The sequence below is a fragment of the Acomys minous genome, assembly GCF_964271855.1.
Source record: "Acomys minous genome assembly, chromosome: 4".
Taxonomy (NCBI): Eukaryota; Metazoa; Chordata; class Mammalia; order Rodentia; family Muridae; genus Acomys; species Acomys minous.
Window position 1 is genome coordinate 75,505,215 of NC_140486.1, and position 24,801 is coordinate 75,530,015.

The 24,801-nt window shown below is 40.6% G+C and overlaps 1 protein-coding gene across 3 annotated transcripts in view; it reads left to right on the forward strand.

Moving 5' to 3' along the window:
- PMS1 (PMS1 homolog 1, mismatch repair system component) overlaps positions 1–24,801 on the forward strand; it is a 94,694-nt gene that overhangs the window by 36,351 nt on the left and 33,542 nt on the right. For all 3 annotated transcript variants that reach the window (XM_084780752.1, XM_084780754.1, XM_084780753.1), the window contains exon 5: positions 4,637–4,800. In XM_084780752.1, coding sequence (XP_084636878.1) covers positions 4,637–4,800 — 164 coding nt within the window. The remainder of the gene's footprint in view (positions 1–4,636; positions 4,801–24,801) is intronic.

The following is a 24,801-nucleotide window of genomic DNA, read 5'->3' on the forward strand; positions in this document are numbered from 1 at the left end:
TGCCAGAGAATTCTAAATGCTTGTGAGAAAACAAGACAAGAGTCTTGTGGTCTCAGTTTCTTTAAAAACATGAAATTGTTCTTGGAATGTGCTTCCGTGCCCTTATCCATTACAACTGGCTAATGTTATTTGTTTATATGCCTCCATGGAAAAACATATTTTTGCCATGTGTGGCTTGTCAGGCATGTGCTGCTTGCCTTTGTCATTATATACTTTACTCATGTGCCTCTTCAGAACCATTAGGGTGTGACTTTGCCTGATGCTCTGAGTAAAGCTGCCTATTGCGTGAGAGTTTAGTCAGCCTCATTTTTAGGCTCCATTTTCCCAGGTTCACACTGCCAACTAACTAGGCAAACACTTCTGTCTTGTCTTCAGTGCCTGAAATTCCCCTTTTCATATCCTGCTATCTGTTGGTAAGGCAGAGGTTTTGGTTTCCTATGATTTTCATTCCTAGTTTTCTATCAGTTTGGGTTTTTCTTAGTGATTCTCTTTCTTTGTTAAATTCTATTTTCATATTTTGAATTGGTTTCATTATTTCATTCAACTGGGGTTTCTGCTTTCACGGTCTTTATTGAAGCATTTGTTCATATCTTTTTTAAGGTCCTCAAAGAATTCCTTGTGTTGTGCCTCAGATAAATTGTGCTTCCCAGGGCAAAACAACAGTGTTGCTGGCCCCAGGAGGGGACATATTGTCTTGGCTGTTCATGTTTTGTGTTTTTGTGTTAGCATCTAGGCATCTGGAGTTGTTCTTGGTGTAGGTAACTGGTCTTCTCTTTTTTGTATGGATGCTCTGTTCTTTGTTCTTTCCTACTCTTCATCTTAGCCAAGTGGGCTGGTTAAGAGGTCCTTGGTAGAGAGTGGACGGGGAATCACAAAGGAACGGTGATGATCTAGAGAAACAGCTGACAGCGCTGGCAGCAGAGAAGTAGGGAGACCTTGGGCGCACACCACCAGCCAGGTTCCTTTGTAATCCCTCTCAGTGTTTTATTTGAATCACTACATTTATATTTTCATAGCACCTTATAAGAAAATATTAGTAGTATTGTGACTTTTTTTTTTCCTTTTTCATGAGGCAAAGCAGGGTCTCCCTGTATAGCCAAGCTCAAACTTTGCATATTTTGGGACTTCCTAGACCTGGGATTCCGGGTGTGTACTACCACACCTGGCTATTTAGATGTAGGTTTCTAACGTTTCCCATAATAATCTGTTGTTTGTCTTTCTTCTGTGCCACAAATGGAACTTTGATGCTAGCCTTGTTGGAAATTTGTTCTGGGTGAAATTTTTAAACATTTTTTCTTCTAAAAATTTCCTTAAAATTTTAGGATTTCCAGTGGAAAATGATTTTGGTATTTGATTTAAAAAAAAAAAAAGAAATGTTTCTTGGGGCTAGAGAGATGGCTCAGTGGTTAAGAGCATTGGCAGGTTTTCAAGAAGACCTTGGTAGTGGTTCCATCCCAGCACCCATGTGCAGCTCAAATCTGCCTGTAAACTCCAGTTTGAGGAAATTCCCTCTTCTGGCCTGCATGGGCACACCACACACATGGTACACAGTACACAAGTAAACCACTGTACCTAGGAAAAATTAAATAAATATTTTTAGAAGTTTTTTTAAGGAAATGTTTCTCTTTGTAATGTGAAAGTTGGTAACATTTGCACTCATATCTTAACTCTTAAGTATTTTACGTTACTTACATTCATCTCTATTTGTTTTGTTTTCCTCTTGGCATTTATAATTTGGGGTTAGCATTTGTAAGTCTAACAAAGCTTGAGGTTGCTCTTTATTTACTTACATATTTATTCATATTGAGATTGAACTTAGGGCTTCACACTTACTAGTCAAGTGCTATCTTACTAAACTATATACTCAACTTTTTTACTGTTTATTCTGAGACAAGCTCTCACTAGGTTGCCCAGGTTTACTTTGAACTCACTTTCTAATTCAGGCAGGCCTTGAACTTGCCATCCCAGCCTTTTGAGCAGCTGTATCACCAGGCCTGGGAAGATGGCATTGCTCATTTAAGTGACTTTTAGTCTTTTTGCTGTCTCTGAGTAAGAAAGACCGCTTACATAGCAGCCTACTGTATACAAATGTAGTAAAAACAAAAATTCCATGAAACAATCTGTCATTATGTGTGGTGCCCTCCATTCGTTACTCTAATGTAGGCTCTCTTTGCTATGGTATTAAAGCATGCTTGTTGCTATGTACTCCATACATGGTTCTCAGGCATGGAGAGCTTGTCTCCCCAATCCTTCCCAGGATTCATTTAGTATGGGTGCTGCTGTCCTCTAGTGGGAAAAAGAGGATGTTGCTAAGTGATTTATGCACAGGCAGCTACACACACACACACACACACACACACACACACACACACACACACACACACACGTACACACTTTACCTGTGCCTAGAGTAGGAAATCCTACTCTGCATTGTTTTTGCTTTTTAACTTATAAAGAAATGGATTTATATAGGTCACAGTTAAGAGGGTTTAAGACTTAGCTTAAGGAGATTACTGGACTTAGCTCACTCTTTTTTCTTTTATATTTTTGAGATTATAATATAGTTAGATCATTTTCCCTTTCCTCTCTCTACACACTTCCATATACCCCTCCTTGCTCTTGTTCAAATTCATAGCCTCTTTTTTCATTGATTGTTACTGCATTCACATATGTATATACATATATATTCCTCAGTCTAACCTACTGTGCATGTATTGTGTTTACTTGGATGTTTGTCTTCAGTGCTAACCACTTGGTGTGCTCTTCCATGGGGAAGACTGTTTGGTTGCCTTTAGTTCTGTTGTTGTTGTCTTTGTTTGTTTAGGCAACCCTGTTCATGGGTGAAGCTTGTGACATTGCTAGAGACACAGTCTCAGAGCAAACTCCCTGATCCTCTGGGTCTTAGAGTTTCTCTGACCCTCCTCCATGTTCCCTGAGCCTTAGGTACAGGAGATGTTTGTAGTTGTATCCATTGGGACTTGACTCCACAACACTTCATTGTGATTGATTGTACTTCTCTGTAGTGGTCTTTTTTCTGTTGCAAAGTGAAACTTCTTTGATGAGGAGTGAAGGCTACACGTATCTCTGGGTATAGGGACACTTATTTAGGATGTAGTTAGAGATTATGCTGGCTTAGTAAAATGGCAGTTGTAGATTCTCCTTAAAGATCCATGACCTTATTAGCCGTGGGTAGTACCAGGCATGATTTGCCTCATTTGGGGGGAAACGTTCAGTTTAAGAGCTGCTGGTTACTGCCAAGATGCTACATCCTTAGGGTTATTGAGGTATCTAGTTGTTGTTGTGGTTCAAAGATGTCATGCCTGGGTAGAACTATTGCTTGCTTCCTTCTCTTACAAGCATGTAACTTCTGGTACCATGAACACTAGTCCTCAGTAAGGAGACATTCAGGTCAGTCCTATCAGCTCGACTTTGATGGGACCTAATGGTAGGTGACATTATAGTATCAGGACACATACAGTTGGGAGAGATGACAGAATGGTGCAGAAATCAGAGTGAAGAGAACCAGTCTTGCTCTTTTGAAACTTACTCTTGACAAAATAATCAAGGGCAAGAAATTTAAAACACCATACACATAAAATAAAAATAAAAAAAACATGTAAGCTGGGCATGGTGGTGCACACATAATCTCAGCACTGGGGGAAGCAGCAGCAGGCAGATCTTTGTGAGTATGAGGCCAGCCTGGTCTACACAGCCAGTCCAGGACAGCCAAGGCTACACAGAGAAACCTTGTCTTGAAAAACCTAAAAAATAGAGAATAAAAAATAGATCCTAGGCTGGGCTGTGGTGATACGCACCTTTAATCCGAGCACTCAGGAGGCAGAGGCAGGTGGATCGCTGTGAGTTCGAGGCCAGCCTGGTCTACAAAGTGAGTCCAGGACAGCCAAGGCTACACAGAGAAACCGTGTCTCAAAACATAAATAAATAAATAAAATAGATCCTAAAGTTTCTATGAATATATAAAAGACTTTGAGTGGGTAAATCAGTCTTAAGGAAAAAACAAACTAATGTTGAAGTTGTCATGATACCTCATCTCAAATTATCCTGTATTCCGAAACAGGAACAGTGTAGTACTGTCACAAAAATAGGTAACCGAATGGTTTTGGGTTTTCAAGACTACCCCACTATGTAGTCTAGATTGGCTTTGAACTTGCCACAGTCCTCCTTCAACCTCCTTGTTCTTTGATAGCAGGCATGTGTCACCATGCCTGATTTATTACTCTGTTCTGGACATTTAATTTTGAAGATGAGGTAAGTTAAACTAGATAATTAGATGCTATTTTAGGTTAAAATGTTAGTGGAATATACCACGTGTATCTTGTACTTTAAATACAGACTAACCAACATCTCCAGATGGTTTGACTACCTATCAGCACATCTCTTACAACTGCATCTAGTGAATCTGGGTTTCTCTACAGCATTAAAAATAAAACTACTCTTGTTTAATGAATGGATCATGAGCAGAAGAGTCTAGTAGGGCGTTAGAGTAGTTTACAGAGAGGGCCTGCTTTGGACCTCTGTACTTGGAGGAGCATTGGTCTTAATGACAAAAAGGGTTGATTATGGAGCTGTGCAGTTTCTTCCACATCTAAACTGCTTTCCTCTTATCTGCCAACAGGTACCACTGTCACTGCTCTAAAGTTGTTTAAGAATCTACCTGTAAGAAAGCAATTTTATTCAACAGCTAAAAAGTGTAAAGAGGAGCTAAAAAATGTACAGGATCTTCTCATAAACTATGGGGTCCTTAAACCTGACATAAGGATTATGTTTGTACATAATAAGGTGAGCATTATTATGTTTTGTAAGAAATTTTTGTTGCAATGTAAGAAGAGATGGTATAGACTGTGTAAGTCCGTTTGATGCATGCCATGGAGTGGACATTTGCCATATTACACAACCCTACTTAGTTTGTGGAAAATCTTTCCCCAGTGTGATGATAGTAGGAAACTAGGCCTGTGGAGGTGATCAGATCATGAGGAAAAAGCCCTCATAGATTGGACTTGAAAAAGAAAGCAAGAGAGCCACTTCGTCTCCCGTCACTTGAGGACAAGGAGAAAGAACCAGAAGTTGGCCTTCATCAGAAGCCAAGTCTATTAGTACCTTGATCTCAGTTTTCCCAACTCTCATAACTATGAAAAATTATTTTTCACTTGTGCAGTTTGTGGTATTTTTTAACCAACTTAGACAGTGTATATACCACCTCCCTCAAAAAATTTGATCCACGTCCTTCCAGTTTTGTCCTTAGTATATAAGAAGACCTATGGGACATCTACTAGAACCTTCCAATTTATAATGCCTGCCATCAGAGAGTCCACCCAGGAACAGCTCTGGAGCACTTCCCTGAGACAGGTGATATATAACGAAGGGTCGTACTTTCTTCCCATTTGAGACCTCACCATTTGGCAACGTCTCTCATCTTCCAAGGTTGCTTAAGATTTCTAATGGCCACTCTAGCTTATTTCCTTCTGGGGGAAAGAAAGGCTCTTATCCTTTCTGGACATTCATTTTTCCTTGGTTCCACATAAGCACATTGGCGTGGTCAATAGAAGGAGAGCAGACTCACACCATAGGAGATGAGGAGTGGGGAGTTAACATTTAATGAGGATCTGCGGGACGCCATGATGTGTGTATACCGGTGCTTCAGACTGTGGTGGTCCTCACAGTACATGCAGATGAGCTGGCAGTGTGTCAGCTGAACTCAGAGGAGTCTGGTGTGCTGCTTAGAGTGACAGAGCCAGTAAAGTGTCGAGTGGGATTGGACACCTGACATACCATGGGAAACAGGTTCTTCACACTCTGCTGTGTTCTTTTCACATTTTACTCTTGTGTAATTCCTCTCCGTGTGCTAGAATCCTTGCTGTAACTGAAGTAAACAGTATCATCTGTATTTATATGAGGAGCTTAAAGCTCAGAGTGATAAATGAATTCATTCAAATTTAGTGAGTGACTGTGTTCAACCAACTATAACCACAACAAAATTTTTCTTTAATTATAACAGTATCTTATACATTATAATTTTATGATTTTATTATTTTCCCCCTTCCCTTTCCTGCCTCCAAATCCTTCCTTAGACCCCTCATTTCTGTCTTTCTAGTGCTTTGTCTCCTTTTTCATTGTTACGTGTGTGTATATATATATATATATATACGTGTTTATATAAGTATTATATACATGTATATACATATATATTCCTAAATACATGTTCTTTGGTCTTACTTTAATTTTTGCAGAAGAATCTTTATATTTGTATCATTTGAAATGTTTATGATCAAAATCTTTAGTCATCTTAAAAAAGAAAAAATTAAGAAGAGTCAGCCACCTGTTCCTGCTGGCAGAGAGCTGTACCAGATGACACCTTGAGACCCTTCCAGCTCCGCTGCGCTGAGGCTCCTGAGGTCGTTGATGGACAGGGCCTCATCCTGCTAAAATAACTTGTGACCTCTGCATCCAGAGGGCACTTAGCAATTAGAAGTTAAATGTTTCCAAGTTAAGAAAAGATCAAGGTCAAAAGAAACGTAATCAGGAAGGGAAGGCTGATTACAAACTTAAGACACCAAGAGAAATAAGAATTACATTCATAACACAAACATGAATACAACTTGAGAAAATAATTTAAAGAAAAAATAAAAGAGATAAAAGCAGGATAGTGAAAGTGCACATAACCATAGAATCTGATAAGATGAAGATTCTTACTCATTTAGAATTGGGCATATGTCTTCTAAGTTTTCAGGTCTATGTAATTTTCTTAACCAGCGCTGAGTTATCAGGATAGGCATTTTCTTTTGAGAATGGAAAGAAGCATTTTTGTAATATGTTATATTTTATTACTGGGCAGGGGAGACACATCATAATCTGAAATTACCTGAAGCAAGTTCAAGTCCCTCTGCGGCTTCCAGTAGTTCCAGGGGCCGCTCAGGTCCCAGCATGTGTGCTGAGAATGTATAACATGGGCGTGGTAGGGAGCATGGCCGTGTCACCACAACCGTGGGCTCAGTGGGATAAGCTTCTGCCTTCAGACTTGTTTCCATCAGTGCACATCATTGCTGTCCTTTTTAAACACAGTACTACTGTGCTTCAAAAAATGCTAAAATACATTATTAAGCCTTCCACATGGTATTGCCATGTTAGCTCAGTCTGTGCACCGAACCTTGCTCTGCTCTCAGCTGGCCTTTTAAACATGGTCACTTCCATCATTCTGTATTCCTGTGAAGAATTTTCGTCTTTGCCTAAAATCTAAATATAATGATATATTTAATTTTTCTGCATTAGAAGCAAACAATCGTATTGCACATAATATGAGAAGTACTCTTGCTATTTTCATAACTTGGATTAGCTGGTTGTTCCCTCTTTTTATGAAGGTTTAACCTGCCAAGACATTCTCTGAATACTGATAATGTTGATGTTCTTGCCAGTATGGTTATGTTAGAAAGAAGTATTTTTCTTCTTTCATCACCATGTTCCTTGAAAGCATATTGAATAATGAGACAGCCAAAGTGGATTCAGCGAGTTTATTTAAAGTAAATATTATTTGGAGAATTGCTAGAGCCCTTTCTGAGACAAGCACTCCAGTTTGAGGTTTAGGTAGAAGGACTGAGTCCCTCTGCAGTCCTGCTCTGTGTGCCTTCCTTGTACATTAGTAAAAGGTCACTGCTGATTATTGCATATAAACAAAAATAATTTTGTAGATCACTAGTTTAGAATATGTTATATTAATGATTTCTAATGAGGGCTACTTTGACTTCATAGTTGCTGATTTGTGAATGCTTTCTTTATTTTTCCCTCTGCTGTTTTGTCTTTCTTTTCTTTTCTTTTCTTCTTCTCTAATGCAGTACATCTCAATGGCAGCCTCCCCCCTCCCAGCCTCCTCTGTGCTGCCCCCACTTCCCCTCTCCATTTCCTCCTCCATTTCCCCTCAGAAAAGAGCAGGGATATCAAACAGACATGGATAACAAGATGCAATAAAACTAGAGACAAACTCTCACGTTAAGGCTGGATGAGGCAATCCAGTATGACGAAAAGGGTCTCATGAGAAGGCAGAAGAGTCAGAGACACCCCCCACTCCCACTGTTATGAGTCCCCCAGAAACTCTAAGCTAAACAACCAGAGCATTTTTGCAGAGGGCCTAACGCAGACCCATAGGCTCCGTGGTTACAGCTTCTGTCTCTTATCCCCCATGAGCTCTGCTTACTTGATTCTGTAGGCTGTGTTCTCCTGGTGTCCTTGAGCACTCTGCCTCCTACAATCCTTCCTGCCCCTCTTCTGCTGGGTTTCCTGAGCTCTCCCTAATGTTTCGCTATGGGCCTCTGCATCTGCTCCCATTAGCTGCTGTAGGAAGTCTCTCAGATGATGTTTGGGGTTAGGCACTGATCAATGAGTCAATGAGTATAGCAGAATATCATTAGGAATCATTTCATTGTTGGTAGTGATTTTTGTTCTTTTTAAAATTTTTTTCTTTATGTCAGTTCTGTTTGGTTCTACACTATGTCTCTGAGCCATCTTCCTTCTAATTCCTGCCCCTCCAGGCAGAGTTTGTCATGGGCTCCCTCTCATGGCTTAGCCCTCCTTAGACAAGTCATTGGTTGGCCATGCTCCACAAGCTCTGAGCCAACATTGCCCCAAGCTCATCTTGCAGTCAGGACAGACTGTGGGTCATAGGTTTTGTGGCTGGGTTGGTGTCCCAGTCCCACCACTGGGAGCCTACCCTGGTTACAGAAGATGGCCAGTTAAAGCTCGAATCCTACATTCCTAAGAGTCCCTGTTAGGGTCACCCTCTTAGGTACCAGGAAGTTTCCACTGCACAAGTCTTCCACATTGTGTCCTAAATGCCCACTTGTTCCAGTTTTCCTCTCCCTCCATCTCTTTTCCCCCTACCTGATTGCTCCTGTTCCCATGCCGCCTGCCCCCGGTACACCCACAAAGTCTATTCTATTTCCCCTTCCAAGGGACATCTGTGTGTTGCCATTCTCCCCTTCCCGCGCCCCCTTCCCCTCCAATTCCTCCTTGTTACTTAGCCTCTCTGGGTCTGTACATTGTAGCATGATTCTCCTTAAATAGGCAATGTCCATTTATAAGTCAGCACATGCCATGCATGTCTTTCTGGGTCTCTGTTGCCTCACTCGGGCCAGTTGTTTTCTACTTCCAGCCATTTAACTGCAAATTTCATGTTATTTTCTCTAAAAGTTATTACCATGTAAATACATCACATTTTCTTTATCCATTCTTAGGTTGAAAGACATCCAGCCTGTTTCCAGTTTCTAGCTGCTATGAATAAGGCAACTATGAACATAGTTGAGCAAGTGTCCTTGTGGTAGGGTGGAGGGTCTTTGGTATATGCCCAAGTGGTATAGCTAGGTCTTGAGGTAGATCGTTTCCCAATTTTCTTAGACACCTCCATATGAATTGCCATGGTGGCTCTGTATAAGTTTGCACTCCCACCAGCAACGAGGCGTGTTCCCCTTGTTCCACATGCTCACCAGCATGTGCTGTCACTTGAGTTTTTGGTCTTACCCATTCTGACAGGTATAAGATGGAATCTCAGAATCATTTTGTTTGCATTTCCCCAGTGGCTAAGGAAATTGAGTAGTTCTTTAAGTGTTTCTCAACCATTTGAGATTCTGCTATTGATAATTATCTATTTAGATCTGGCCTCTGTTTTTGTTTGGTTTGGTTTTTAGCGTTTTTCTAGACAGGGTTTCTGTGTAGCCTTGGCTGTCCTGGACTCACTTTGTAGACCAGGCCAGCCTTGAACTCACAGAGATCCACCTGCCTCTGCCTCCCGAGTTCTGGGATTAAAGGTGTGCACCGATATGCCCAGCTTTGTCCCCTGTTTTCTAATTGGATTGCTTGATTTGTTGATGTCTAGTTTCTTGAGTTCTTTACATATTTTGGAAATAAGCCTTGTGTCAGATATAGTCAGGGGAAAAAAATCTTTTCACATTCTGTAGGCTGCCATTTTGCCTTAATTGATGATGTTTTTTGCATTGGAGAAGCTTTTCAATTTCTTTTCTTTTTAAAAAATATATTTTATTAATTTATTCATATTACATCTCAATTGTTATCCCATCCCTTGTATCCTCCCATTCCTCCCTCCTTCCCATTTTCTCCTTACTCCCCTCCCTTATGACTGTGACTGAGGGGGACCTCCTCCCCCTGTATATGCTCAAAGGGTATCTAGTCTCTTCTTGGTGACCTGCTATCCTTCCCTTTAGTGCCACCAGGCCTCCCAAGCCAGGGGACATGGTCAAATATGGTGCACCAGAGTTCGTGTGAAAGTCAGTCCCTACTCCCCACTCAACTGTGGAGAATGTCCTGTCTATTGGCTAAATCTGGGTAGCGATTCGAAGTTAACTGAACGTATTGTAAACTCTGAAGAAAGAGATTGAAGATGACATAAGATGAAATGATCTTCCTTGCTCATGGATCAGGAGAATTAACATAGTAAAAATGACCATCTTACCAAAAGCAATTTACAGATTCAATGCAATCCCTATCAAAATACCTACACAATTTTTTAAAGACATTGAAAGTTCAATTCTCAACTTCATATGGAAAAACAAACCACCCAGAATAGCTAAGACAATCCTGTACAATAAAAGATCCTTCAGAGGAATCTCCATAGCTGTACTATAAAGCAACAGTATTTAAAACAGCATGGTACTGGCACAGCAATAGGATGGTTGATCAGTGGAATCGAATCGAAGACCCAGAAATGAATCCACATGCATATTGTCACTTGATTTTTGACAGAGAAGCCAAATCTATTCAATGAAAAAAGGATAGCATCTTCAACAAATAGTGCTGGTCTAACTGGATGTCTACATGTAGAGAAATGCAATTAGACCCATATTTGTTACCATGCACAAAACTCAAGTCCAAGTGGATCAAAGACCTCAACATAAAACCAGAGACACTAAACTGGTTAGAAGAAAAAGTGGGGAAGAGCCTGGAACACATTGCACAAGAGACAACTTCCTGAACAGAACACCAACAACTTTTCAATTTCATGAAGTCACTTATATTAATTGTTGATTTTAGTGCCTGTGCTAATGGTGTTCTGTTCAGAAAGTTGTTTGCTATGCCAATGCACTCAGGGCTATGCCCTACATTCTCTTCTGTCAGGGTCAGTGTATCTGGTTTTGTGTTGGAGTCTTTGATCCACTTAGACTTGTGCTTTGTGCAGGGTGATAAATATGGATCTCTTTGCATTCTTCTACATGCAGATGTCTAGATAGACCAACACCATTTGTTGAAGAAGTTTTGGGTTTTTTTTTTTCCAGTGTGTATTTCTGGCTTCTTTATTAAAAAAAAAAAAAGTCAGGTGTCCATAAGTGTGCAGAATTATGTGTGAGTCTTCGGACACTGATCAGCATGCCTGTTCTTATGTCAGTACCATGCAGTTCTTATTGCTATAGTGCTGGAGAAGAGCTTGGGATCAGGGATGGGATGTGTGTTGTGTGCTGTGTGCATGCACACGCTCCCCTTCTTTAGATTTTGCTACTGTGAGATTATTTATTTCCTGCATTTTCATGGGTGCAGTTATTTGGGTGGGAGTTTTCTTTCTAGTTTCCTCTGTAGGGCTGGATTTGTCATGGAATACTTTGTTTCCTCCATCTATAGTGATTGAAAGTTTTGCTGGGTGTAGGAGTCTGAGCTTGCATCTGCGGTCTCTCAGAGTCTGCAGGACATCTGCACAGGTGCTTCTGGCTTTTAGAATCTCGTTTGAAAATTAGGATGTAATCTTATTAGGTCTACCTTTATATGTTACTTGCTCTTTTTGCTTGCAGCTTTTAATATTCTTTCTTTATTCTGTGTGTTTAGTGCTTTGATTATTGTAAAGTGAGGGAACTTTCTTTTCTGGTCCAATCTGTTTGGTGTTTTGTATGCTTCTTGTATCTTTATAGGCATCTCCTTCTTTAGATTTTTTTTTTTTAAAGAAAATTTAGGAAAATTTTCTTCTATGATTTTTGTTGAAAATATTTTATGGACCTTATATTTAGGATGATTCTTCCTCTTTCTCCTCTTTCTCCTCCTTTTCTTCTCCTCCTCTTCTTCCTCCTCCTCCTCCTTTTTCTTTTTTTTTCTCCTCCTTTTTCTTTTTCTTCTTCGTTGTTGTTGTTGTTGTTATTATTATTATTATTGTTATTATTATTATTATTTAGGTTTGCTCTTTTTATGGTGTCCCAAATTTCCTGGATGTTTTATCTTAGGAATATTTTTTATTTAACTTTTCTTTGATGGATATATTTATGTATTCTACTGTATCATTAATGTCTGAGATTCTCTCTTCCATCTCCTCTACTCTTTGATGATGCTTGTATTTATAGTTCCTTTTTGCTCACCTCAATTTTTCATTTTCAGAATTTCCTGAGTTTATGGGGTTTTTTTATTGCTTCTATTTACATTTTCAAGTCTTAAACATTTTTATTTATTTAATTCAACTGTGTGTTTGTTTTTTCTTGACTTTCTTGGCTTACTTTAAGGGATTTATTCATTTCCTCCAATTTTTTGGTTTATCGTTTCCTCAATTTCTTTAAGGGATTTGTTCACTTCTTTAAGGATCTTTGTCGTCCTCATAAAGATTTTAAGGACCTTTTCCTGTGCTTCAGCTGTGTTGGAATATTCGGGGTTTGGTGTAGTAGGATACCTGGGCTTTGGTGGTGACACAGTGCCCTTGCTGTTGTTGATTGTGTTTTTAGGCAACTGGGTTTGTGTCTGGGATTATAGGTTTAGTTGCCTATTTCTGAGTTTCTTTATTGCATGGGTGTTTTGTTCCTTGCCTTCGGTTTTCTCTTTGTCTTATGGCTTTTTTGGCTTGTGGCTGAATAAGGGGTCTCCACCAAATTGGGGCGTGACTTTTGATAGCTGGCATGGTCCCTTGTGGAGCAGGAGTTCTAGTGGCCTGTGGCTTGGTGGGTCAGGGAGGGTTCATTTGCCTGAAGGAACTAAGAGAGTGGGGGTTGGGGGCAGCCTACCTAGTGAATGCTTTTTTAAAAAATATTCTTGTATTTTTCAGTTTTGTTTTGAGCTGAGTTTTCAGTTAATTTTACATTTCTGGAGATAGAACCCAGGGCCTCATTTTGTCTGTGTGTGTCTGAGTGTGTGTGTGTGTGTGTGTGTGTGTGTGTGTGTGTGTGTGTGTGTGTTTCTACTACTGAACTACATTCCCAGCCCTGAATTTGTTTTTATTTGAAACGCACACATACTGCATCAGCTGAATGATTTGAATGATACACAGTTTTTACTGTTACAGAGGAGAGTGATGAGACTTAAAGTACAGTAGCTTCCCTTCTGTTCTCACCTGTGTGCCACGTGATAAAAGCCTTATAATGCGTATCTGCAATGCTCATTTTGCAATCCTTGTCCATTTTGTCCTATATACTGTTAGCCTATCATTCCCTCTCCAAATATCCCACCTTTGCGTCCACTGGGCTATAGGGAAGTTTTGCTGCAGCTGTCACCTCCTTCCTCCCCCATCTCAGCCAGAGCTGTAAAGCAGTATGTGCCAGATTACAACTCAGAATCCATGGGTGAGGGGCACTTACATAGCTGAGGAGGGTAATGAGAGTTTGAGTGATTAGCTGATGTTATCTTTACGTTCTGTGGAAGCTGCAAGGGCGGGGGAGGTGACTTCATGTGGGATATACAGATATACTTTAGAGTCAGGCTTGGAGCTAGGCCACAGCAGGTGAGCATCTAGCGAGTGCTTTGGCTGAGTTGGAGCTGCTACTCCGAGATATGTTGTATGTTGGTATACGGGGATAGAATTTTCCCCTGTGTGGAAGTTCTTCCTGTTCTGAATAGGTAACGCAGCTCAGCTGTTAGGAAGTACTGTAGAGTCGCACTCTGATTTGATTGAAGCCTAGAAGAATTAATGAGAATAAATTGTAACCCTTATTTGCAATAGGAACTCATTTCTGTACTACTTATCAGATGGTAAAGAGGCTCAGTCTTTGAAAAAAAAAAATCCCTGTGAATAGCAGACTTTATCTAGTGTCTGTTGAGAGTCGCTTTCCAGAGCCCTTCAGTGGGGAGGTCAGATACAAGTCCAGAGCCATGGGGTATGGGACTGGGTCTCTCATCTTCACCAGCAGATAATCAGTAGTGAGCTCAGGACCCACCATGCCTCAATGTGCAGGTGGCAGATGACACTTCCAGAACTGTAGAACCCAGGTACTCTGCTGCAGCCTTCCCGCCGAAGCCAGCCTTGAAAGAGTCACAACTTTGGAGCCACCAAGACCAAGTTCATCGTGTTTCTCTCCATGCCTGGGTGTCAGATAGCACAGGACACAGTCACCCCTGACTGCCCTGGATCCTGCTTTGTATACCAACTGTTGCCTTTTGTAGTTCTTTCACACTCTCCCTTCTGAAATGCCTTCTTTCACAGGCAACAGTAAGTAAAATTTCTATGCCCTTAGCCTGTCTTTGGTCACCATTTGCTGTAACTGGAATACAACTCTCCTGGAGGACTCTTCATCCCTGCCCCCCACGCCCTTCCTAGTGGCGCCTGATTTATTTCATGTAGTCTTCAAGCCATTATGTCTCATTGCTGCTTCCAGAATACTCTTGCAGGTATAGGGTCTTACCTTGAAACCCAGACTGGGACTCAAACTTTCTATCCCTGCTTCCACTTCTTCAGGGTTGGGTATAAGCCGTGTGCTCCAGGACAGCTCAGACCATTTATCTGTTCCTTGTCTCCCAGGCCTCTCCCACCCCGAAACTTTTAAATATTTACCAGCCTAGTATTTAGTTCTTGAACTTGCTTTTCTACAGATACTCATCTCCCTGTTACAGTTCTTACGGCATTAGTACGTATTACACATTGACAACTCCCACGGTTATACATTCCTCCTATAGCTGCCATGAGCAGCTCCTGGGTCAATCCAGTCACCACGCCAGTGCCTCCCACCTCCCACCTCTCCTTCCAGATGGCTTTTCTGCCGCTTTCTCCATGAGAAGTAAGAACTCTCTTTTTCCAGTTAGTGAACAAAAAGCCTTCGGATTTCAATAGTAAAATCCAGAAGTCTGTTCGAAAGATGCATGAAATGTGACTGCTTTCACCATGCCTGGACCATGTGTGATCCTGCCATCATCACCTTTTACCTAGATTCTTGTACAATGTTCTAATGTGATCTCCTTGTTTCTCCCTCTTTTACCTTTTTGGGGGGTGGCAGCACCAGGTAGACCTGAGTGCTCAGAGGATTCTCCCTAGGACCCTGAAAGGCCTCGGGATTTACACCCTCTAGGACTCCTTTCTAGCCGGCACATTCTTTGCAGCTCCTCAGAGTCTTTCTTGGTGAGGGCTTCAATATATTTTGGGAAGCCCACCAGAGATGACCACTCAGGCAGTTTATAGCCAACTGTAAGTATCCCAGCCATCAGGGACCACACCCTCAGGTGTTTGAGACCCAAGTATAACTCCAAGTGTTTAGGGTAAGGGTTTTGTTTTGTTTTGTTTTAAGTCAAACCACATCCAGATTTCTCACTAAGCAGCTGCAGGGGAGATTTTGCACTAGCAAGCAATTTAACAGAAGATAAGATAAGCTGTTTAGCTGGAGGGGATTCTGCACAAGAAATTCAGATAAGTTAGCTAGGGCATCTTGACCTTCAGTTCCTAAAATAGAGTTCGGTAATTTTCCACAGGATTTTCTATCAAGGAGATCAAATTCTAGTTAGACCTAGCAAGAATACAAGATAGAGGAGCCTCTGCAGTCTTGTCCTATCATAATGTCAATCAGAGAGGCCAATAAACTCTTTGTTTGAAAAAACAGTAATAATAATATTTTAGATCTTAAAGGCCATAGATTTTTCGGACCTCTGCAGAGCTCTTCTGATGTTACACGAAAACAGCCATAAACCATAAAACATTGCTTATAGAATCGAATAGTCTTGATTCAGCCCATAAGAGCTTGCTAACCTCCAGAGAGCTGTTGGTTACTGCCAAGTTGTGCATACAACTATTGTACCCTTACAGATATGCCTTGCTGGTTGTTGGTTTTGTTTATAAGTATAGCAAAGCCAAGTAGGACTATTGGTTACTTCCCTGCGTTGGGTACTTACATAGTCTTCTACCATGAAAGCAGTTCTCAGTGAGGAGGCTTTCAGGTCAGACTGAGCTGGGATCCGTAGGGTTCTGTGTCCCAGGTACATGGCATCATCTGAAGTGGGGACTTAACCTTGGGAGTAATCTTGGACAACCGTAACCAATAGGGTTTCTCTCTCCTTCTCCCCCCCCCCACCTCTCTCTGTCTTTGTCTGTTGTCTGTCTCTCTGTCTGTCTCTCTGTCTGTCTGTCTGTCTGTCTGTCTGTCTGTCTCTCTCTCTCTCTCTCTCTCTCTCTCTCTCTCTCTCTCTTTTACCCACCCACCCACCCCCGCCTGTGGGGGGGGAGAGATTTGTGTTACGTGTAATTTTAGGTAGATAGGTAAAATTATGATACTGTGTGTCTTTTTCATATATCCCTAGTGATGTTTCACCCTCTTCCATCTATTTATCATTCTCTCTGCCTCCTAATTAAGACCCCCACCATGTTTCTCATTACCCCCTACTAACACCCCTGCCATGGCCTCATTTGCTCTCCTAGTTTCTGCAGTTACTCTTGGCTGTATATTAACATCTTAAGATTTGGAGCTAGGAACTGCAGATAAGAAATAACATAAGATATTTGTCTTTCTGGGTCTGGGCTATCTCAGTCAATATGATTTTTTTTCTGTCCATTTACCTGTACATTTCCTGATTTTATTTTTCTTTATAGATTATTTTATTCCATAGTGTTTAGGTACCACATTTTGTTATACATTCATCAGTTGAAAGGCATTTGGATTGTTTACATTTCCTGTCTATTATGAATAGAGCAGTAATGAACATGGCTGTGCAAGTGTCCCATGGGGAATAGGATGTTGAGGACTTCGGAAATATGCCAAGGAGTACTGTAGTTGGGTCACCTGGTAGGTGTATATTTAGCTTTCTGAAGGTTTCCAAACTGTTCCCAGAGTGGCTGGACCAGTTTGCAGTCCCAGTAACAGTGAATAAAAGGGTTCCCTTTTCTTTATATCCTCTCTAGCATTTGTTGTCAGGTCTTTTGTTGATCTTTGCCATTCTGATTTGGGTAAGATGAAATCTCAGTGTTATTTTGATTTGCAGTTCCTTAATTGTTAGGGACAATGAGCATTTTTGAGATGTTTTCTTACTCATTTCTATTTCTTCTTTTGAGAACTCTGTTCAGATCCCACATCTATTTTTTTGAATGGTGAATTATGTGTTTGACTATTTGTTTTAGTTCTTTTGGATATTGCTCTTTTGTACAACTGGCAAAGACTCTCCCCTGCGAGCTTCACATGCACTCAATTGATTGTTTCTTTACCTGTGAAGAAGCTTTGATTGTTTCTTTACCTGTGAAGAAGCTCTTGCTTTTTTGGGCTCTCAGCCTCAATTCCTAAGTAAATGCGGTCATATTCAGATAGTTCATTCCAATTCTGTATCATGTAGACTATTGCTTATATTTTTTTCTACCGTATTCAGTGTTTCAGGTTTCACATTGATGTCTTTGATCCATGTAGAGTTGTTTTTTGTGCAAGATAGTAGATACAGGTTTAATTTAATTCTCAAAGAAAGCCTTTTAATTTTATATAATCCCAGAAATAATACTTTTAAAGTGAAATTTTTAGCACACAAGTAGAAAGTTTTTGTTAAGTAGGCAGATTGATGGGAATCAACTGTAGGGTAACTATATTTATTAATCTCAAACCTTACCACTGATTAAAAACCATACAAAAACAGTGAAGAGCCACACTGTTGGGATGTTAGCTTGCCTGTTTCATCACAGGCTTCATCTTCAGAGTTATGGAGAAGACTGGTTGCAGAGAAGAAAAAAATGGTTCAGTAAGAACAAAAAGTACAGGGAATATACCATTTGTCTCTTTTTGCTTCTGGGTGAACTCACTTATTATGATAATTTCTAGTTCAATCCATTTGTCCACAAATTTCGGGAATTCCTTGTTTTTAGTAGCTGAATAGTATTTCATAGTGTAAATATACCACAGTTTCTTTATTCATTCTTCTACCAAGGGATACTTAGGCCGATTCCATGTTCTGGCTATTATGAATAAGGCAGCTATGAACATGGTTGAGCATATGTCCCTGTTGTGTGGTAGAGCATTTTCTGGAATATCCCATTCCAAGGAGTGGGATAGCTAGGTCTTGAGGAAGCCCTATTCCCATTTTTCTGAGAAAGCACCAGATAGATTTCCAAAGTGGTTGTACTAGTTTGCATTCCCACCAGCAATGAAGGAGTGTTTCTCTCTCCACATCCTGACCAACATGTGGTGTCACTTGAGTTTTTGATCTTCTCCATTGTGATGGGTGTAAGATGGAATCTCAGTGTCGTTTTGATTTGCATTTCTCTGATGACTAAAGAGGCTGAGCATTTCTTTAAGTGTTTCTTGGCCATTTGATATTCCTCTGCTGAGAATTGTCTTTTTAATTCTGAGCCCCATTTCTCAATTATGTTATTTGGTTTGGTGATGTTTAATTTCTTGAGTTCTTTATATATTTTGGATATTAGACCTTTGTCAGATGTAGGGTTGGTGAAGATCTTTTCCCAGTCTGTAGGCTGTCACTTTGTTCTCTTGACAGTGTCTCCTGCCTTGCAGAAGCTTCTCAGCCTCATGAGGTCCCATTTATTAATTGTTGACGTTAAGGCCTGGGCTGTTGGTGTTCTGTTCAGGAAGTTGTCTCCTGTTCCAATGTGTTCCAGGCTCTTCCCTACTTTTTCCTCTAACCTATTTAATGTCTCTGGTTTTAGGTCTTTAGACCTCTGGTTGAGGTCTTTAATCCACTTGGACTTGAGTTTTATGCATGGTGACAAATAGGGGTCTAGTTGCATTTTTCTACATGTAGACATCCAGTTAGACCAGCACCATTTGTTGATTATGCTATCATTTTTCCATTGGATAGATTTGGCTTCTTTGTCAAAAATCAAGTGACCAAATGTGTGTGGATTCATCTCTGGGTCTTCAATTCGATTCTATTGATCCTCCAGCCTAATGCTGTGCCAGTACCATGCTGTTTTAATTACTGTTGCTGTATAGTACAGCTTGAGATGGGGTATGGAGATTCCTCCAGAGGATCTTTTATTTTATAGCATTGTTTTTGCTATTCTGGGCTTTTTGTTTCTCCATATGAAGTTGAGAATTGATCTTTCAATATCTTCAAAATATTTTGTAGGTTTTTGATAGGGATTGCATTGAATCTGTAGATTGCTTTTGGTAAGATGACCATTTTTACTATGTTAATCTCCTGATCCATGAACAAGGTAGATCCATCCATTTTCTGATGTCATCTTCAATCTCTTTCTTCAGAGATTTAAAGTTTTTTTTCAAATAAGTCCTTTACTTGCTTGGTTAGAGTTATTTCTAGATATTTTATGTTGCTTGTGGCTATTGTGAGGGGAGTAGCTTTCCTAATTTCTTCCTCTGCCTGTTGTCATTTGTATATAGGAAAGTTACTGACCTTTTTGAGTTAATTTTGTATCCAGCCAATTTGCTGAAGGTGTTTATCAGCTGTAGGAGTTCTCTGGTGGAATTTTGGGGGTCACTTATATGCACTATCATATCATCTGCAAATAGGGATAATTTCACTTCTTCCTTTCCCATTTGGATCCCCTTGATCTCCTTTTGATGTCTTATTGCTCTGGCCAGAACTTCCAGTACTTATATCGAGACACTAGCCCAAGGGGCATGTCCCATGAAAGACTTTACTTACCAGGAAAGTGGGTCAGAGGGGAGGACATCCTATTGGGACTTTAGGTGAGAGAAGCATGGGAGAATGGGGAAATAGAAGGACCCAGAGGGTCCAGGAAGCCTGCAAGAAGAACGTTATGATGGGCAGATCTGGGTCCTGGCGTCCTTCCTGCTCAAATTATGGCACCAGCCAAGGAAAATATAGGCAGTAAACTTCGAACCTCTACCCAGACCTAGCCAATGGACAGGACATTCTCCACCGTTGAGTGGAGGTGACTTTCATACAAACTCGGGTGCCCCATTTCTGACCACGTCCCCTTGATGGGGAGGCCTGGTGGTACTCAGAGGAAGGATAGCAGGTCACCAAGAAGAGACTTGATACCCTGTGAGCATATACAGGGGGAGGAGGTCCCCCTTAGTCACAGACATAGGGGAGGAGAGTAGGGGGGAAGCGGGAGAGTGGATACAAGGGATGGGCTAACAATTGAGATGTAATATGAATAAATTAATAAAAAATTTTAAAAAGTACAGGGAAAATCACATAGGATTACAAACCAATAAAAGTATGATTTAAAGTAATACTTTATGTGGAGCTAGAGACAGGAGTTAAGTAGCATTTGCCTCAGCGTCTCAAGATTAAATAGCTGATCAGGAAGACTGGCATGACAGATTCTTCTTGAAAAGCTTTGAGCAGTACAGATAACATTGAGACAGAGCAGAAAATGACTTCAGTGTGTCCTGCTTGGTGGTGGCAACATACAATTACTGACTTTAAGGCTTAGCAGTCAACTTTGTGAGACCAATTATAAATATTTGCCTCTGCTATGTGCACAGTTGTAAAGGTAACTTTTATTCTCCTTTCTCAGCTGTTTGGGAGGCTTATTGCCTCCTTCTCCTATCCTAGGCCTAGAATGTTTTCAGCTTCTGAGACTTACTGCTTAATAAGGTCGCCTTTGCTGAGCTTTCTGAACCCTTACTGTTTTTCTGAGCTCTGGGCTGGCGGGTTCAACTCAGCTGTTCTGGCTCACTTTTCTCCCAGCTGACTTACTTAATCTGGCTTCTCTCTTGGCCCAGAATTACTCTGCTTGGCCTCAAACTAACTCTAATTCAGCAATCTGCTCTAATCTTCTGGCTTCTCTTTTTCTGGCTTGTTCTATCTTCACCTGAGTTCTCTCTCTCTGCAACCCATATTGCTATTATTGTCCTAGTAAACCTGCCTCCCCTCTCTGTAAAACTGCCTCTTAAGTAGCTTCCCTTTTTTCTCATGAGAGTTGGGCATATCCTATTTTGTCAAATATACTCTGATTTCATCACTTTTTCTGCCACTCAATTAGACATCACTTTCAAACATGGGTGCTTCCTTCTGCAAACTAACTTTACCTTCATTTGGGATTAAAGGCATGTACAACCATGCCTGGACCTAAGCTTTTCTTTACCTGATACTTGCTCTATACCAGGCTGGCCTTGAACTCAGATCTGTTTGCTTCTGTCTCCTATATTAAGGGCATGTTTGTATTCCTGCCAGATCACACAGATCTATAAGATCACTGGACATGATCTATTGCTAGTTGGATCACATAGACAGAGAAGGTCTTTAGATGTGATCTCTTGACAGAACTGCCTTGTTCTAAATTAACATTCCTCTACATGCAGGCTTATAATCCTGCAGCTTTGTGTCCCTCTTGGTGGGTTGCTATGGAGTGCTGACACTAGAGCATCAAGGTCAACTGTCTCTACCTTATTGGTCTTGGAAACAAAAACTGCTATAGAAATTAATGTAACATGAGAGCTCTTATAAAAACTCACCTCCAAAATCTAAAAGTATATTGGTTTCTTTTTCTCTTCTCTGTGTGTTCTTTAACATGTTTAATTTGCTTCTTGTTAAATAGTTTAGCAATGACTTAATTGAAGTGAAACCTTGAGCCAGTAAATATAAGAAAATTTGCTTTTTCTTAGTTAATACAATGAGTAAATATATGAATCAAATTTAGAGCTGGGATGTAGCTCAGCTGGGAGAATGCCTATCTTGAGGTTGTTCCCTAGCCCTGATGCCATAAAAACTGGATATGGTTTTATATGCTTGTAGGCATCAAGATCAGAGGCTTGTGGTCAGCCTTGGCTATGCACTGAGTTGGAGCCAGTTGAGCTCCATGAAGACAGGAGACACTTGTCTCAAAAAAATTCACTTTACTTTAAACAGAATTTTTAAGTCAGAATCTCCCTCCCATATTGTCTATGAAAGGACATGTCTTTTATACATTGAGACAGATTTCTAATTATTGTTTTTGTCTTTTATCTGGTAGGGAAAATAAAATCAAAACTTTAATAGTTTTAATATTAAGGACAATATTAAATGATGTGAACTATAGCCCTATCAAAACTTCCCACATCCTCCTTTTCATCTTAGAAAAGGCTTTACTACTGTGGCATTGGACACATACACTTTTAAATTCTTAACGTCTGTGTTTCAGATACAACAGCTAGGGATAGAGGAGCATGTCAGTGGTTAAGAGCATCTGCTGCTCTCTCAGAGGACCTGAGTTCAGTTCTTAGCACCCACGTTGGGCAGCTCAAAAAATCCTTGTCACTCTAGCTCCAGGGAATCCAATGCCTGTGGCCTCAGTAATCACTTGAACTGACATGCACATTTCTCCCTACACACACACAATGAAAAATTAAATTTCTTAAGTACAGCAATTTCATTTTGTACAGATGGTACCTACTTTTATTTTTTTAAGAAAGGGTTGCCTATGGTCAGGGGTATTTTTTATGTGTACCCATCACCTTCACAATTGAGGCTTACTCTTTAAATCCTTCTGTAATTTAGTTTTCTTCAGTGTATGTCAGTGAAGTTGGGATGGGGACAAGATATATTTGACTAACTTAAACCAGCCTGCAGACAGAGCGCATGTAATAATATATTCTTGATGGGTGCTTTTGCACTGTCATCAGACTGCCCAGAGTCAGATCCTGACTTGGCACACCCGGATGCCCGGCTCTGCGTGACCTAGATAGGGAACATATGGAGGGCTGTGTGTATTTTTAGCATATGTTAAGCTTTCAGCCTAATGGCAAGATATACAGAAAACTTGAGGAAGTAAAAGAATTGTCTCTGTACAAGAGTAGTATAGGTGATCTAGAACTAAGGTTTTTATTGAAAATAGGTTAAATTTTCAGTTTCTTCTTTAATAGTGGATTCTGTATTGAAAACACATATTGCCTGGGCAAGACCGGAGGCTTTGCTTGTCGACAGATGCTTATATTATTCGTTGCTAGGCCAAATGATAGTAAATTTAGGCAGTGACCCTAAATTAACTCCCTTGCTGGGACATGGCAGTGCATAGTCATTCTGTGTAAATAGTAAAGCCCGTGATTCATTACTCCCAAGCTGCTAGCAGTGTTCACATCACAATAAGGAAAATCACATTTATTATTCTTGTGTTCCCCAGATTTTCAAGAACTAGTTTCCTAAATAATTTTTTATGATCACTTCAGGAAACTCCACAGTGAGACAGGAACCTCAGAGTTTATCAGCAGCTGAGATTTATTCAGGAGGCAGCACTCTCATATAAGCCAACGTCAACAATGTGGGGCTCACAAGCTTCATAGTACAATCCAAATACAGCTGACTGGTGTGTGTTCTTCACAGTTTTAAACATAAGGTAGGAGGGACATAACTCAGGAGTTGCCTGGTACATCTCAGCGCCCTTCAGTTTGGTCTCCAGCAGACAGAAGGAAGGTAGACGGAGAGTGAGGAGAGGAGAGGAGACTAAAAGGAAGTCAGTTCCTCATGCCAGGACCAGAGAACTGATGCAGCACAAGGGGGGGGGGGGTGCAGGGTCTGTGAGTAAGGTTTCATTGTGCATCGGTTCGTTGTGGGACATTTCATTCTCATACAGCTGCAGATTACCCAGAATCTTTTACCTATGTTTTGTTATTTAGAATATTGTCTCTTCAGTCACCAATGCGGCTAGTATAAAAACAGTGGCTATCATAGCAGCAGCCAGCATTTCTTTGTTGTTTTAGAGGCTTAATGCACAAAAAGATTATATGCTAGTCAGCTGTGTTGGTCTGATGAGAAAAGCCCCCATAGGCTCACATGGAGTGGCACTATTAGGAGGTGTGGCCTTGTTAAAGGAAGTGTGTCGCTGCAGATTGGCGTTGGGTTTCAGTGTCACTCTCTCTTCCTGCTGCCTGTCAGTCTAGACGTAAAACATTCCTTCTCCAGCACCATGTCTGCATGTGCCACCGTGGTTCCTGCCATAAAGATAATAGATTAAACCTCTGAACCTATTAGCCAGCTCCAACCAGATGTTTTCTTTTTTTAAGAGTTGCTGTGATCCTGGACTCCCTACAGCAATAGAAACCCTAATACATCAGCCCTCAGAACAAAGGTACCATATGTCCCACTGCTTATGCCCTAGGTACTTACACAAGAGCGATAAAAACACATCCACACAAAAGCATCACTGTGTATAGCAGCATCGATCATAATGGTTCAAACTGAAGACAACCCCCAATAACCATATGTTTATGAAAGAATACATCAGACATGTGTTGTCTGGAAAAGGATGGGGTTGTGCACCACTTATAAGATTTCAGAATGTTGTGCAAGGTCTTCGTAAACTCTACATACTGTCTTATACCATGACACTCATTACATAGGCAATGTGATGAAGACAGTAGTGATTATGGAGAGATGGATAGGAAGTCATTGTTAATGAATATGACATTCCTGTTTGGAGTGATTCAGTTTCCTAAAACTGTGTAAGTGCTACAGATCTGTAAGCATGCTATGTAGTGAATTATATCACAGTAAACTGTTCTACTTGATGAAAACAAAAGTTGCTACACATTTCAAGAAAAGTAGCCAAGTCTGTAATCAGCAGGCATACAGTAGGATAAGCAGCGCTGAGAACAAAGCTAATTGTATCTTTATCAAGGGGCTTTTCTTTAGAAAACTTCGATAGATAATTCCCGAGAGCAGTGAGTGCTTCTCAACCTTCGCAATGCTGCTGCCCTTTAATATACAGCTCCTCATGCTGTG